The sequence below is a fragment of the Salvelinus alpinus genome, chromosome 28 (genome assembly GCF_045679555.1).
Source record: "Salvelinus alpinus chromosome 28, SLU_Salpinus.1, whole genome shotgun sequence".
Classification (NCBI taxonomy): Eukaryota; Metazoa; Chordata; class Actinopteri; order Salmoniformes; family Salmonidae; genus Salvelinus; species Salvelinus alpinus.
Window position 1 is genome coordinate 1,402,245 of NC_092113.1, and position 16,005 is coordinate 1,418,249.

Consider the following 16,005-nt stretch of genomic DNA (forward strand, 5'->3'; position numbering starts at 1 on the left):
AGAAATCTAGATGTGACCTTTTGAAAGACATGTTAGTCAGCAGCTTGCTCTGTGTGGTTTGCCTCATTGGCCTAAAAATCCCTCATGCTGGTAATTGTCTCTCACTCTTCCATCATATTTCCTTCACTTTTATTTAAACCTGTTATCTTTGACAACAGTGGTAATCTTCTTGAACTGCACTTTTGGTTAAGGGCTTGTAAGTAAGCATTTCACGGGTTGTGTTCGGTGCATGTCACAAATAAAGTTTGATTTGATTTTAATGGTGGTAAGGAGAGGAGGAAAGGAAGCCATGAAGATCCGATTTAGCCTCTGATTCCCTCCTTACTCTTCTCTCTTCTCATCTACTCCGCCCCCTCTCTTCAGATGCTGCAGGATTGTGCGAAGGCTCGTCGGGAGGTAGAGCTCCACTGGAGGGCGTCGCCATGCTCTCACATCGTACGCATCATGGACGTCTACGAAAACCTCTACCAAAGCAGGAAGTGCCTGCTCATCGTCATGGAGTGGTGGGTGACTGACACACACACACACACACACACACACACACACACACACACACACACACACACACACACACATTTACCCTATGTAATTCAATGTTTTCTCTCTCCATTTTAGTATGGATGGAGGTGAGCTATTCAGCCATATTCAAGACCGGGGGAACCAGGCATTCACAGAAAGAGGTAATGAGTAGGGCTGTTACGGGGACCGTATTACCGCCACACCGGCGGTAACGAGTCATGGCAGTCAAATTCCATGTGACCGTTTAGTCACGGTAGTTAGGCTTCTCCAAGCTCTGATGCTGCTGATGGTCATTAGTAGCCAACCAATCTTGTTAACTGCCTGGTACTCAGCACTCTATTGAGCATTTAATCACTCTGACATCAATACAAATGTAATCGAAAATCTAATCAAACACTTCATGAGAGCCCATGAGCTCATGTTGCACAACATTTCTATAGGCTATGCAATTGCGGTAGAATACAATGATGACCTCTATTAAAACGAGGATCCCATCAGCTTTCTATAGACTATACCTACTATATTTATTTCTTAACTTTCCAAATATTAAGCACATTGCTTCTCTTTACAACAGGAGTATAGCCTACCTGGCTGGCATGAAAATGAACCACGGGTAAAGCGTCCTCCATTCGCTATTTAAGCGCATAGGTGACATCAGAGTTGGGAAGTAAGGGTTTACGAAAAAACGGTAACTAATCCTTTACCAGCTAAAATATTGTCATCAGATTACAGATACTTTTGAAAAACTAGAGAATTACATCGAGGATTACTTTTAAATTCAGAAAGGATGTTTGCGTAACAAAATGTTTGACAATTCTCTAATAAGCATTGAAAAAAGGCGCAAGTTTTTAAGTTTGTTCCACCTGAGTGAGTCTGACCACAAGTCAGAGACCACTGTGATGACATGCCAAATGTGTAGGCTACAGTCCAAGCTATGTCTTTCAATGGTGCGACTGCTGTCGGCATCCAAAGATTATCCAACTTGAATAATACCTTAGAGGTAAGGATGACCGCAGTGGTGTAGTCTATGGCGATACGGATATCACTTATTATTCATATCTACATAGAGCATTGATGTGAATCCTGCTGCTGCTGTCATTTAGCTATTTGAGCCTCACGGATTGTGGTTGTTGTGGATGGCTGTTCACAAATTTCAATGTGTATTTGAACTCAATAATGGTTGAATTCAAGAAGGTTAAGCTGCCTATCAATCATTGTTTTTGAAACCAGTGGAAAATGTGCTCTTGCAACAGCAGATCCCTGCCTATGGAATAAAAGTGGGGCTTTTATTGCTCAATCTAATTCATGCTGATAAGGGAAAAAATGATCAATAGGCCTAATTTGCAGACTTTTGATAGACTTAAAGGGACAATCTGTAGTTGCTACATCCATTTTTGGACTTAATTCAATTATCTTTATCTAAATTATATATATTAATGTTATTATATGTAGTAGAAAGCGATGGGTTAGAAGAAGCCTTCATAACCAACCCATAAAGTAAAATGTAACATCCATATATGACCAAGTATGTAAACTTTAACAGTGATTTATCCTGCAATAGATGTTATTCAATTGGTAACATACATTTTTGTCTTCTAATGCCTCTTAACTTCTCTGGGATATGTGGGACGGTAGCGTCCCACTTGGCCAAAAGGCAGAAAAAATGTAGCGTGCCAAATTCAAATATTTTACTATAAAAATCAATCTTTCATGAAATCACACATGAAAGACACCAAATTAAAGCTACACATGTTGTGAATCCAGCCAACATGTCTGATTTCAAAAAGGATTTACGGTGAAAGCACACCAAACGATTATGTTAGCTCAGTACATAGCCACAGAAAAACACAGCCATTTTCCCAGCAAAAGATAGTCACAAAAAGCAGAAATAGAGATAAAATGAATCACTAACCTTTGATGATCTTCATCAGATGACACTCATAGGACATCATGTTACACAATACATTTATGTGTTGTTCGATAATGTGCATATTTATATCCGCAAATCTCGGTTTAGGTTGGCGCCATGTTCAGAAATGCCTCCAAAATATCCGGAGAAATTGCAGAGAGCCACGTCAAATAAGAGAAAGACTCATCATAAACTTTGAAAGATACATGTTTTACATACACTGGTCAAAAAAATTAAGGGAACACTTAAACAACACAATGTAACTCCAAGTCAATCACACTTCTGTGAAATCAAACTGTCCACTTAGGAAGCAACACTGATTGACAATAAATTTCACATGCTGTTGTGCAAATGGAACAGACAAAAGGTGGAAATTATAGGCAATTAGCAAGACACCCCCAATAAAGGAGTGGTTCTGCAGGTGGTGACCACAGACCACTTCTCAGTTCCTATGCTTCCTGGCTGATGTTTTGGTCACTTTTGAATGCTGGCGGTGCTTTCACTCCAGTGGTAGCATGAGACGGAGTCTACAACCCACACAAGTGGCTCAGGTAGTGCAGCTCATCCAGGATGGCACATCAATGCGAGCTGTGGCAAGAAGGTTTGCTGCGTTTGCCAGCAGCTCTTAGCAATGCTTGAAGCACAGCGCTGTTTATGACTTCAAGCCTATCAACTCCCGAGAATAGGCTGGCAATACTAAAGTGCCTATAAGCACATCCAATAGTCAAAGGTACATAAAATACAAATGGTAGAGAGAAATAGTTGACACGTCATAATTCCTATAATAACTTGCAGCTGAACTTGAAAGGGGTTCCTTCGTTATTTTACCGTTGATCTCTTCTGTAGGGAATGTCTTGATCTACTTCAAATAAGGTCTGTTTCGTGCAGGCTTAAACCACCTCAGCGTGTTGATGCCCGTGTAAATCTCACAAATATAAGGTAACATATTTTCATAAATCCACTCTACAAAAAAATATATATCTTCTCTTATATTTAGCCAATATTGATCAGAGTTACCTTGTCCTATGGATATCTACACAGTTATCAAATTGGCAAGGTGGTGTAAGCCTACACGAAACACAGACCTTATTTGAAGTGAATCTAAAAAATATCCTATGGAATAAATGAATGAAGGAACCGCTTTTCAGATTTTGCTGGAAGGTGTCATGGAAATTATGAGTCACACTGGTAGTCAATTCTTACCATGCCCATTATTAAAATAGGATTTTGTGCATATAGAAATTCGTTTTTGTTTTCAACATTCATCACAGGTAACTTAAACTATAGTTTTATTATTCAAACAGTTGAGAGTATTTGTGTCTCCTAAGCAGACTCTTCAGTGTCCTTGTCACTTCAGAGAGGTGTGTGTGTGTAAAATTAATATAATCATACAGACAGCAGAGAAAAGCAGAGCACCAGTGTTGGGACTATTACATTGAATTGGCACCAGGGAAAGCAAGGTGTCTTATTTGTGAGAAAGATGTAGGTCAAAAAATACCACCAACCTGTGGAATCACCTTAAGAACACCCATCCAAAAGCTCATAAGGAAGCAAACACACATTCTTCACAAGGAAAAGGTGATAGACACGTCACAGACATCGCAGGCTACAATATTACAACTTTTGAATAAACAAACAAAATGGCAAGACAAAAGACCCAAGGGCCAAGAAGATGGATGAAGCAATTTTTGAGATGATTGCCACTGACAACCAGCCATTCACAGTAGTGTCTGATGTTTGTTTTCAGTGGCTGATTACTCTTGCTGAACCCTGGTACAGGATCAAAGATGAACAATTCTACCTCCACAGAAATGCTAGATAAAACACATGAAAGAGTTGTGAAGAATCTGGTGGCACCAATGGATGCTCCACACATGGCATTCACAACTGACTGCTGGTCAGGCACTACAGAGTCCCTGATGAGCCTTACTGGACATTTTCATTGACAATGTCTGGACAAGAAAGCAGGTTGTGCTGAATGTCAAGACTATGACTGGATCACACACAGGAAACTACATCCGAGAGATGTTTTTGACCATATTGGAATACTGTGAAATCCACACAGAACGTGTAGTGCTGATCCTCAGGGACAGTGGGGCAGACATGGTGAAAGGTATGAGACTGGCAGAGCTTCCAGACTTCAGCTGCAGTGCACACACCCTACAGCTTGTAATCAATGATGGCCTATCCAGTCAGAGAGCTGTGCTAGACATTATTGCCATGTTGAAGAGCTGTGCAACTCACTTTGACCACTCTGTACTGGCCAAACAGAGTCTGAGGGTCATTCAGGAAGCGCTTGGCCTTCCGAAACACAGCATCATCCAAGCAGTTCAAACTCGCTGGAATTCAACACTACACATGTTGCAGAGGATGTTTGAACAGTGGCGTGCACTGAATGTGTATGCAGGTGAATACGGACACATCAGCAGTTTGTCTGCTGCACAGTGGGACATTGTCTCTAACCTAATTGAGACTGGCACCTATGGAGGAGGTGACACTGGAGATGTGCCACTCCAACTCTACAGCCGCATGCATCATCCCCAGTGTGTTGGTGCTGATGCTGCAGCAGGAGGTTTCTTCTACTCAAGGCATCAAAACTTTACGGAAGACCATGTTGGACAGCATGACAAGGTGGTTCTCCAAGGCCGAGGAGACCAAGTGCCTGGTGCTGGCAACTGTCCTGGATCCACATATTGCACTTTTACTTTCTTCTCCAACACTGTGTTTTTGCATTATTTAAACCAAATTAAACATGCTTCATTATTTATTTGAGACTAAATTGATTTTATTTATGTATTATATTAAGTTAAAACAAGTGTTCATTGTTCATTCAGTACTTTTGTAATTGTCATTATTACAAAAATATATATATATATATATATATATATATATATATATATATATATATAAAAATCGGCTGATTTTTTATCGGTTTCGGCTTATTTTGGTCCTCCAATCTGTATCAGTGTTTAAAAATAGTCGGTCGACCTCTAATCCCTTCACTCCACTGGTATTCAACTCTGTTCACTCGCTCAGTTATGCTTCTAACTCGGTCTTTCTCTTCTCTCCCACCCCGTCTAGAGGCCTCTGACATCATGAAGAGTATAGGAGAAGCCATCCAGTACCTGCATGCCATTGACATCGCTCACAGAGACATTAAGGTAAAGTCTGTCTGGTGATTCAATGAACAGAATTATACTAAACATCTCTTATTTTACATACATGTTCAGTCCAATAAATAATTATGCTATTTTCTCGTCCGTCAGCCAGAAAATCTGCTGTACACCTCCAAAAAACCAGATGCACTCCTCAAACTAACCGATTTTGGTTTTGCCAAAGAAATCACCACACTCAACTCCCTGGCAACGCCATGCTACACCCCCTATTATGTTGGTAAGGGCACGCAACTCAGTCTTACTGACTGGTTTAATAGTACGGCCTACCCTGTCAGTATAATTATTCATGAATATTTCAGTGGCATTGATTATTAAGTTCATAAAATATAAGGCTTCAATGTATTTTGAGTCTGTATTTCCTCTCCTTGATCCCAGCCCCTGAGGTTCTTGGTCCAGAGAAGTATGACAAATCCTGTGATATGTGGTCTCTGGGCGTTATCATGTATATCCTGTAAGTGATACAAAATAGCTTGACAGCATGAATCGATTCCCAATAACTGCAGTGTACAAGACATAGCACCTTAAGTGGTTCTTATATATTCTCCTCTCCTCCACCTAGGCTGTGTGGATATCCTCCCTTCTACTCTAACCACGGCCTGGCCATCTCCCCTGGGATGAAAAAACGCATCAGGAACGGACAGTACGAGTTCCCCAACCCAGAGTGGTCTGACGTGTCAGAGGACGGTAAGAGAGAGAAGACAGATATTTACAGTTGAAGTTGGATGTTTACATGCACCTTAGCCAACTACATTTAAACTCATTTTTTTCACAATTCCTGACATTTAATCCTAGTAAAAATTCCCTGTCTTAGGTCAGTTAAGATCACCACTTTATTTTAAGAATGTGAAATGTCAGAATAATAGTAGACAGAATGATTTATTTCAGCTTTTATTTCTTTCATCACATTCCCAGTGGGTCAGAAGTTTACATACACTCAATTAGTATTTGGTAGCATTGCCTTTAAATTGTTAACTTGGGTCAAACGTTTCGGCTAGCCTTCCACAAGCTTCCCACAATAAGTTGGATGAATTTTGACCCATTCCTCCTGATAGAGCTGGTGTAACTGAGTCAGGTTTTAAGGCCTCCTTGCTCGCACACGCTTTTTCAGTTCTACCCATACATTTACTATAGCATTGAGGTCAGGGCTTTGTGATGGCCACTCCAATACTTTGACTTAGTTGTCCTTATGCAATTTTGCCACAACTTTGGAAGTATGCTTGGGGTCAATGTCCATATGGAAGACCCATTTGTGACCAAGCTTTAACTTCCTGACTGATGTCTTGAGATGTTGCTTCAAAATATCCACATATTTTTCCTACCTCATGATGCCATCTATTTTGTGAAGTGCACCAGTCCCTCCTGCAGAAAAGCACCCCCAAAACATGATGCTGCCACCCCCGTGCTTCATGGTTGGGATGGTGTTCTTCGGCTTGCAAGTCTCGTCCTTTTCCCTCCAAACATAACAATGGTCATTATGGCCAAACAGTTATATTTTTGTTTCATCAGACCAGAGGACATTTCTCCAAAAAGTACGATCTTTGTCCCCATGTGCAGTTTCAAACCGTAGTCTTGCTTTTTTATGGAGGATTTGGAGCAGTGGCTTCTTCCTTGCTGAGCGGCCTTTCAGTTTATGTCGATATAGGACTCGTTTTACTGTGGATATAGATACTTTTGTACCTGTTTCCTCCAGCATCTTCACAAGGCCTTTGCTGTTCTGGGATTGATTTGCAGTTTTCGCACCAAAGTACGTTCATCTCCAGGAGACAAAACACGTCTCCTTCCTGAGCGGTATGATGGCTGCGTGGTCCCATGGTGTTTATACTTGCATACTATTGTTTGTACAGATGAACGTGGTACCTTCAGGCATTTGGAAATTTGGCTGATTTCTTTTGATTTCTTGGCTGACTTCTTGGCTGATTTCTTTTGATTTTCCCATGATTTCAAGCAAAGAGTTTGAAGGTAGGCCTTGAAATACATCCACAGGTACACCTCCAATTGACTCAAATCATGTCAGTTAGCCTATCAGACACTTCTAAAGTCATGACATAATTTTCAGGAATTTTCCACACTGTTTAAAGGCACAGTCAACTTAGTGTACAGTGGGGCAAAAAAGTATTTAGTCAGCCACCAATTGTGCAAGTTCTCCCACTTAAAAAGATGAGAGAGGCCTGTAATTTTCATCATAGGTACACTTCAACTATGACAGACAAAATGAGAAAAAAAATTCCAGAAAATCACATTGTAGGATTTTTAATGATTTTATTTGCAAATTATGGTGGAAAATAAGTATTTGGTCAATAACAAAAGTTTATCTCAATACTTTGTTATATACCCTTTGTTGGCAATGACAGAGGTCAAACGTTTTCTGTAAGTCTTCACAAGGTTTTCACACACTGTTGCTGGTATTTTGGCCCATTCCTCCATGCAGATCTCCTCTAGAGCAGTGATGTTTTGGGACTGTTGCTGGGCAACACAGTTTTTCAACTCCCTCCAAAGATTTTCTATGGGGTTGAGATCTGGAGACTGGCTAGGCCACTCCAGGACCTTGAAATGCTTTTTACGAAGCCACTCCTTCGTTGCCCGGGCGGTGTGTTTGGGATCATTGTCATGCTGAAAGACCCAGCCACGTTTCATCTTCAATGCCCTTGCTGTGTGGAAGGAGGTTTTCACTCAAAATCTCACGATACATGGCCCCATTCATTCTTTCCTATACACGGATCAGTCGTCCTGGTCCCTTTGCAGAAAAACAGCCCAAAGCATGATGTTTCCACCCCCATGCTTCACAGTAGGTATGGTGTTCTTTGGATGCAACTCAGCATTCTTTGTCCTCCAAACTCGACGAGTTGAGTTTTTACCAAAAAGTTATATTTTGGTTTCATCTGACATTCTCCCAATGTTCTTCTGGATCATCCAAATGCTCTCTAGCAAACTTCAGACGGGCCTGGACATGTACTGGCTTAAGCAGGGGGACACGTCTGGCACTGCAGGATTTGAGTCCCTGGCGGCGTAGTGTGTTACTGATGGTAGGCTTTGTTACTTTGGTCCCAGCTCTCTGCAGGTCATTCACTAGGTCCCCCCGTGTGGTTCTGGGATTTTTGCTCACCGTTCTTGTGATCATTTTGACCCCACGGGGTGAGATCTTGCGTGGAGCCCCAGATCGAGGGAGATTATCAGTGGTCTTGTATGTCTTCCATTTCCTAATAATTGCTCCCACAGTTGATTTCTTCAAACCAAGCTGCTTACCTATTGCAGATTCAGTCTTCCCAGCCTGGTGCAGGTCTACAATTTTGTTTCTGGTGTCTTTTGACAGCTCTTTGGTCTTGGCCATAGTGGAGTTTGGAGTGTGACTGTTTGAGGTTGTGGACAGGTGTCTTTTATACTGATAACAAGTTCAAACAGGTGCCATTAATACAGGTAACGAGTGGAGGACAGAGGAGCCTCTTAAAGAAGAAGTTACAGGTCTGTGAGAGCCAGAAATCTTGCTTGTTTGTAGGTGACCAAATACTTATTTCCCACCATAATTTGCAAATGAAATCATTAAAAATCCTACAATGTGATTTTCTGGATTTTTTTTTCTCATTTTGTCTGTCATAGTTGAAGTGTACCTATGATGAAAATTACAGGCCTCTCTCATCTTTTTAAGTGGGAGAACTTGCACAATTGGTGGCTGACTAAATACTTTTTTGCCCCACTGTATGTGAACTTCTGAACCACTGCAATTGTGATACGGTGAATTATAAGTGATATAATCTGTCTGTAAAAAATTGCTGGGAAAATTACTTGTGTCATGCACAAAGTAGATGTCCTAACCGACTTGCCAAAACTATAGTTTGTTAACAAGAAATGTGTGGAGTGGTTGAAAAACGAGTTTTAATGACTCCAACCTAAGTGTATGTAAACTGGGTTCAAAATGAATATCATGACTTTGATGGTAATTATGTGAATTGCTTAAAACTTTGTTTTCCTGTGTTTTCTCTCTCCCAGCTAAACAGTTGATCCGCCACTTACTGAAGACTGAGCCCACCCAGAGGATGAGCATCACAGAGTTCATGAACCACCCCTGGATCAATGTAAGCACAGCACCCTTCTGTTACCCCCCTAGTCCAGGCAGTATGACCATGAAGCAATTGTTGTCGATTGTTATGAAGATACATACTGATTATTCACTAGTGACTTTCAATGCAACTAGACCACAAGAAGACAACAGAAGAGCGCAATAAATAGTTTTTTCTGAATGGAATTTCACGTTACATTTTTATTTAAACTTAATTTATCTAGGTTAGTCTCATTGAGATACACACCTATTTTTCAAGAGAGACCTGGTCCAACCAAGACAGCAGCAGAGGGAAACAATGAGTCAGACAAATATCAAACATAACACATACAGTGGGTATAGAAAGTCACCACCCCCTTTCAAAATCTCACAATATCCAGGTGTGGGAAAAAATCAGGAAAATGTATTGACATTAAAACAGTAAAATACCTTATTTGGATAAGTGAACACCCCCCTGAGTTAATACTTGGAACCACCTTTTGCTTGAATTACAGCCACAAGTCTCTATGAATATGTCTCTACTTACTTTGTACACGTAGACTGTGCAATATTTGCCCATTCTTCCTTGCAGAGTTGTTCAAACTCAGACAAATTGCATGGTGACCGTTCACGGACTACACTCTTCGAGTCATTCCACAGGTTTTCAATGGGATTTAGGTCGGGGCTCTGTCTAGGCCACTCAAGGACATTCACCTTCTTGTCCTTCAGCCACTGTACTGTTACTTTGGCAGTGTGCTTTGGGTCATTGTCATGTTGAAACGTGAACCATCTTCCTATTTTCAACTTCTTGGCGGAGGGCTGCAGGTCTTCCTCAGGAATCTGTCGGTATTTTGCACTGCCCATTTTCCCTTCTATTCTGACAAGTGCTCCAGTCCTTGCTGAAGAGAAACACCCCCGCAACAAGATGCTGCCACCGCCAAGCTTTACTGTAGGCATGGGGTTCTTTGGGTGGAAAGATCTAATGGGTTTTGACCACAGCACCTTTTGCCACTTGGCCTTAGAACCTACAATGTGCTTTTTGGCAAAGCTCAAACAAGACTTGATGTGTTTTTTTTTTTGAGGAAGGTTTTTTTCTTGCCACCCTCCTATAGAGGCCAGATTTGTGGAGCGCTTGTGATATTGTGGTCATATGCACACTTGACCAGTCTTTTCCATAAAGGCCTGAATCTCATTCAAAGTCGCCATTGGCTTCTTGTTAGCCTCTCTGATCAGTCTCCTCCTTGCTTTGGAGGGACGGCGTGATCTATGCAGGGTCTGGGTGGTGCCATACGCCTTCCACTTCTTAATAATGGTCTTAACTGTGCGCTGAGGGATAGACAAAGCCTTTGACTTTTTTTTATATCCATCCCCTGACTTGTGCCTTTCCACAACTTTATCTCGTAGATGTTTTGAAAGTACCTTTCTACCTATAGTGGATACTTTGCTTTCAATTGCTCTACTAAGCAGTGGAGTCCTCTATGAACAACTGCTTTTATTCTGAACTAATCAAAGTCACTACAATTGGCCACAGAAGCCAATTAGCTTGATTTGTGATCTGGGGGATGGTTGGTTATACTTCAAATGTTGTGTTTTTAAATTTCAGGCTGTAAGGCAACAAAAGGTGAACATTTTGAAAGGGGGTGGTGACTTTCTATACCCACTGTTAGCTGTGTGTCAACCACCACCTTCCGGAGACACCTGAAACCCCACCTCTTTAAGGAATACCTAGGATAGGATAAAGTAATCCTTCTAACCCCCCCCTTAGAGTTAGATGCACTATTGTAAAGTGGTTGTTCCACTGGACATCATAAGGTGAATGCACCAACTTGTAAGTCGCTCTGGATAAGAGCGTCTGCTAAATGACTTAAATGTAAATGTAAATGTTAGCACATGATGTTATTCTTCAATAACACAGCCCCCAAAGCAAATCAGGGGGAGAAAAATAGGTTTATTCAAAGAGAAGAAATCATATATGTTATGCTGGGAAGTAGATGGTCGATGTTCATTCTTCCCTGTCCTCAATGATTCTCCACAGAACAAAGACACAGGAGGTAATTTATAACCCCTAACCCTAGCCTTTGATTGACCAATTAGAATTCCTTGCAGTAAAATTGGGCCAATGGCCAAAAAACAAGTATCCTGTTTCAGGCTCAATGTATAGACGATTCAGACCAATGAGATCTTGCCACATGAATCCAGGACTGAAACCCCTACACAGATTCTAACCAGATGTTGAATTGAAAATCAACTATTTCCATTGATCGTTCATTTCCTATTGACCTCTAGTCCTCTCTGTTGTGTATTATCTTAAAATATTCCTACACCACTGTACATTACAATTACAGAAACATACAAGCGTCACGGATGAAGTTAATCATATGTACCACCGCATGAAGTCCTAATGACAATCACATTCCTCGGTCAACCAAACTAAACTGGCCGTGTGATGTCAACACGACACATTTGCTGTCGTAGCGTATTCTGTTGTTGCGCTCACATCCTTTTCTTGCCTGGTGGTCCAGTCTGTTTGTGCTTAAGCTAACTCCTCTCTGTTTCGCTTCTTTGTAATACCAAAGAAACTGGCCTCACAGTAATGTTAACTTGGCAACCATAAAACCACATACGGTATGAGACCGGGCTCATCTTTTGCAACAATGTTTTTTTTGTAATAATTGACCTCCCTAGAGTTGCTGAATATTTTTCACATTTCCAATTTGATCCTATATTCATGTTCCTTGATTGGACACAATGTTTTTTTCCCAAAGCAATGCGCTAACCTAAGCTGGTCTCCCTACAGCAGTCTATGGAGGTCCCTCAGACCCCTCTCCACACCAGTCGTGTGCTGCAAGAGGAAAAGGACGTCTGGGAGGAGGTCAAGGTGAGCACTGGCACTGCAGTGCTGTGAATGCATTCTCTCTGCATCTAACTTGGATCCACACACCTCTAGCATGCAGATTGAGCACAAAAACAACAATATCCTACTATAGACTGTACAAAGTACAGTGTTTTGGTCTGCTTCTATCTACACAATTGCGCATTTGCTCCTTTGGATTTTCTTGGTCCTTTACACATTATTTATAATTGTTTCTGTGTGATTTTTGTTACTAGGAGGAAATGACAAGTGCCCTGGCAACCATGAGAGTGGACTACGAGCAAATCAAAATCAAGACCATCGAGGATTCGACCAATCCGCTGCTGATTAAGAGAAGGAAGAAAGCAAACAATGCAGCCGCTGAACCACCGGGCCTGTGAAACAAAATAACTTACACCACACACACGCCCTTCCATGCTGATAGGCTGATAGAGCTGATAGGGCAAACAGGGATTATTAAGGGGTGAAAGTCTGAATCTCCAGAAATATTACATTTCCAGTGTTTTTAACTTCCTTTGTAGCTGTTTTATTCTCATCGTTTTAACCCATTTTAATGTTTTTTTCCCCACCTTGCTATTCAAGGTAAAGAACCATTTTGTTAATTTGCTTTTTTGTCCACGTAGAGATCTGATGTTTATCGTCACGTCTCGGTGATGTACTGGGTATTTCTGTCGTTGTTGCTGATCACTATGCACGCTGACTGACTGCACTGTAACTAATCCAGTATCTGACACAGCTCTGTTCTGTGTTTTATCATTGTTGATTCCCCTCAGTATTGGCCACATGTTTTTCTAACTTTATCTGTGGGTCTTCAGATGATACTGCCATGGGTAGCTGGGAGACCATGAAAACATTGAATGCTCTTCCAGTTATACTGTGGATCCATAATCTTTTTCTGCTATGCACTGCTTAACTCTACACAATGGAGGAAGCATCATTTTTCTTTATGTATAATTGAATGTCCTTTAGTTTCTTCTTCCTTTAGTTGTCATTCATTGTATATACTTATTCACACCTCACACCAACAATATCCATTTTCTATTTGTTGTGTGGGGGTGTTGTTGCCCTGAACTCTTTGCTTTTGTTTTGATTGGACTTCTGAATTGTATGACTGCAGTTGAATGTGTTTTCATGGTTGGTTGGGTTTGATTTCTTAGCCAACGCACCTGTAGCCAAAGTTATAGTCACCATCTTTTTAGAGTGGACTGACTGTTTAGGAAGACTGTGTGCCTTGAGGACATTAGGAAAAATCCGTACTTGATATTTGTGCACATAGCCTAACTTTTCATCTCCCATTGAGGTTATGCACGATCGACACAAGTTCAAGTTCTGTGCACTAATCTCAAATTCAGATTTTTCCCAATGTGATGACAGTGGGGGAATATTCAAGCCACTTCGGCAGTAGCAAATGTACATTGTGTTATCAAATCATGATCACAAAATCCCCACAGATGTTGTAGCCCACTTTACAATTATCCTGATGAAAGTAACAGTTCAATGATGATTGCACTTGTTTAAATATATTTTCAGTGAATTCCCACTAATGAACTATACAACACAAGTGTCACTATTAGTTTCCAAGCAGCAGCAATAATGTTAAGGGTTTCTGCTGTGTTTGGTGATGGGCAACACTGAGCGTAAGGGCACCATTGTAATGCATGGGGGTATGGCATGGGGGTATGGCAGTACACATATTACATGTAGCACTGGCTGTCTTTTGGATTAAAACTTGTATAAAATCCCTTATCCGCTCAAATGTGTTGACTGGTGGTGTTGTGCCAGAATCCTAAAGTAGCCTTGATGTCAAACTGTGGCAATGCGGGACATTATCCTGTTTGTGCAGCCCTGTACCACCCTCTGCTGTCATGGAGATGGAAAGACAACCTCTGATACAGTGCCTTCAGAAAGCATTCACAACCCTAGCATTCTTCCACATTTGTTGTGTTACAAAGTGGGAGTAAAAATATAATTGCATGAAATTTGCTTTAAAATTGCAAAAATAATCTTTACGCCCTATGGCAAAATGTGTAGAATTGCAGGAAATTAAAATCTAAAACTTAATTATTTTCTCAAAGCTGTCAAGAGTGGCACAGCTAAAATGTTTTGCTTGTTGGCTCCCCAACAAAACTTCACTTAGGGCCCCCAAAAGGCTAGGGCCAGCTCTCCCTGACTGAGTCTGTAATACCAACATGTTTCAAGCAAGAAAGCCCAAGAAAGCGAAGGCAACCTGCCTAAATGACTCCTTCCCCTGTAGCACTCACATCAGTAGCAATGAACTGCTTTGAAAGGCTGGTCATGGCTCATAACACCATCATCCTGGAAACTCTCGACCCACTCCAATTCGCATACCGCCCCAACAGATCCACAGATGACGCAATCTCAATCACACTCCATACTGCCATTTCCCAAATTAACAAAAATAACACGTGAGAATGCTGTTCATTGACTACAGCTCAGTGTTCAACACCATAGTGCCTACAAAGCTCATCACTTAGCTAAGGACCCTGGGACTAAACACCTCTCTCTGCAACTTGATCCTGGACCTCCTGACGGGCCGCCCCCAGGTAGTTAGGGTAGGCAACATCACATCTGCCATGCTAATCCTCAATACGGGGTCCCCTCAAGGGTGCGTGCTTAGTCCCCTCCTGTACTCCCTGTTCACCCATGACTGCGTGGCCAAGCACGGCTCCAAAACCATCACTAAGTTTGCTGACTACACAACAGCCTATAGGGGGGAGGTCAGAGACGCCAGGACAACAACCTCTCAGCGTGAGCAAGACAAAGGAGATGATCGTGGACTACAGAAAAAGGAGGGCCGAACACGCCCCCATTTACATCGACCGGCTGTGGTGGAGCGGGTCCAGAGTTTCAAGTTCCTTGCTGTCCACATCACCAACAGACTATCATAGTCCAAACACACCAAGAAAGTCTTGAAGAGAGCGCGTCAATGCCTTTTCCCCCTCAGGAGACTGAAAAGATTTGCCGTGGGTCCCCAGATCCTCAAAAGTTATACAGCTGCACCATCGAGAGCATCCTGACTGGTTGCATCACCACCTGGTATGGCAACTGCTCGGCATCTGACCTGCCATCCAGGACCTAGAGTGCCAGTCAAAAGTTTGGACACACCTACTCATTCAAGTGTCTCTCTTTATTTTTACTACTTTCTACATTGTGGAATAATAGTGAAGTTGCGCCGCAATTAACTGCACCTCAGCCTAAATAAATGCTTCACAGAGTTCAAGTAACAGACACATCTCAACATCAACTGTTCAGAGGCGACTGCGTTAATCAGGCCTTCATGTTCGATTTGCTAAAAAGAAACCTCTGCTAAAGGACATCAATAAGAAGAAGAGACTTGCTTGGGCAAAGAAACATGACCAATGGACATTCAATCGGTGGAAACCTGTCCTTTGGTCTGTTGAGTCCAAATGTAAGATTTTTGATTCCAACCGCCGTGCCTTTGTGAGACGCAGAGTAGGTGAACGGATGATCTCCG

At 41.6% G+C, this 16,005-nt stretch overlaps 1 protein-coding gene across 1 annotated transcript in view; it reads left to right on the forward strand.

Annotated features, from left to right (window-relative positions):
• Positions 1 to 14,265, forward strand: part of LOC139556919 (MAP kinase-activated protein kinase 2-like) — a 30,947-nt gene extending 16,682 nt beyond the window's left edge. The window contains exons 2-10 of the mRNA XM_071371052.1: positions 364 to 503; positions 616 to 680; positions 5,510 to 5,589; positions 5,695 to 5,821; positions 5,980 to 6,055; positions 6,164 to 6,288; positions 9,589 to 9,674; positions 12,435 to 12,515; positions 12,746 to 14,265. Coding sequence (XP_071227153.1) covers positions 364 to 503; positions 616 to 680; positions 5,510 to 5,589; positions 5,695 to 5,821; positions 5,980 to 6,055; positions 6,164 to 6,288; positions 9,589 to 9,674; positions 12,435 to 12,515; positions 12,746 to 12,889 — 924 coding nt within the window. The 3' untranslated portion in view covers positions 12,890 to 14,265. The remainder of the gene's footprint in view (positions 1 to 363; positions 504 to 615; positions 681 to 5,509; positions 5,590 to 5,694; positions 5,822 to 5,979; positions 6,056 to 6,163; positions 6,289 to 9,588; positions 9,675 to 12,434; positions 12,516 to 12,745) is intronic.
• The last annotated feature ends 1,740 nt before the right edge of the window (positions 14,266 to 16,005 follow it).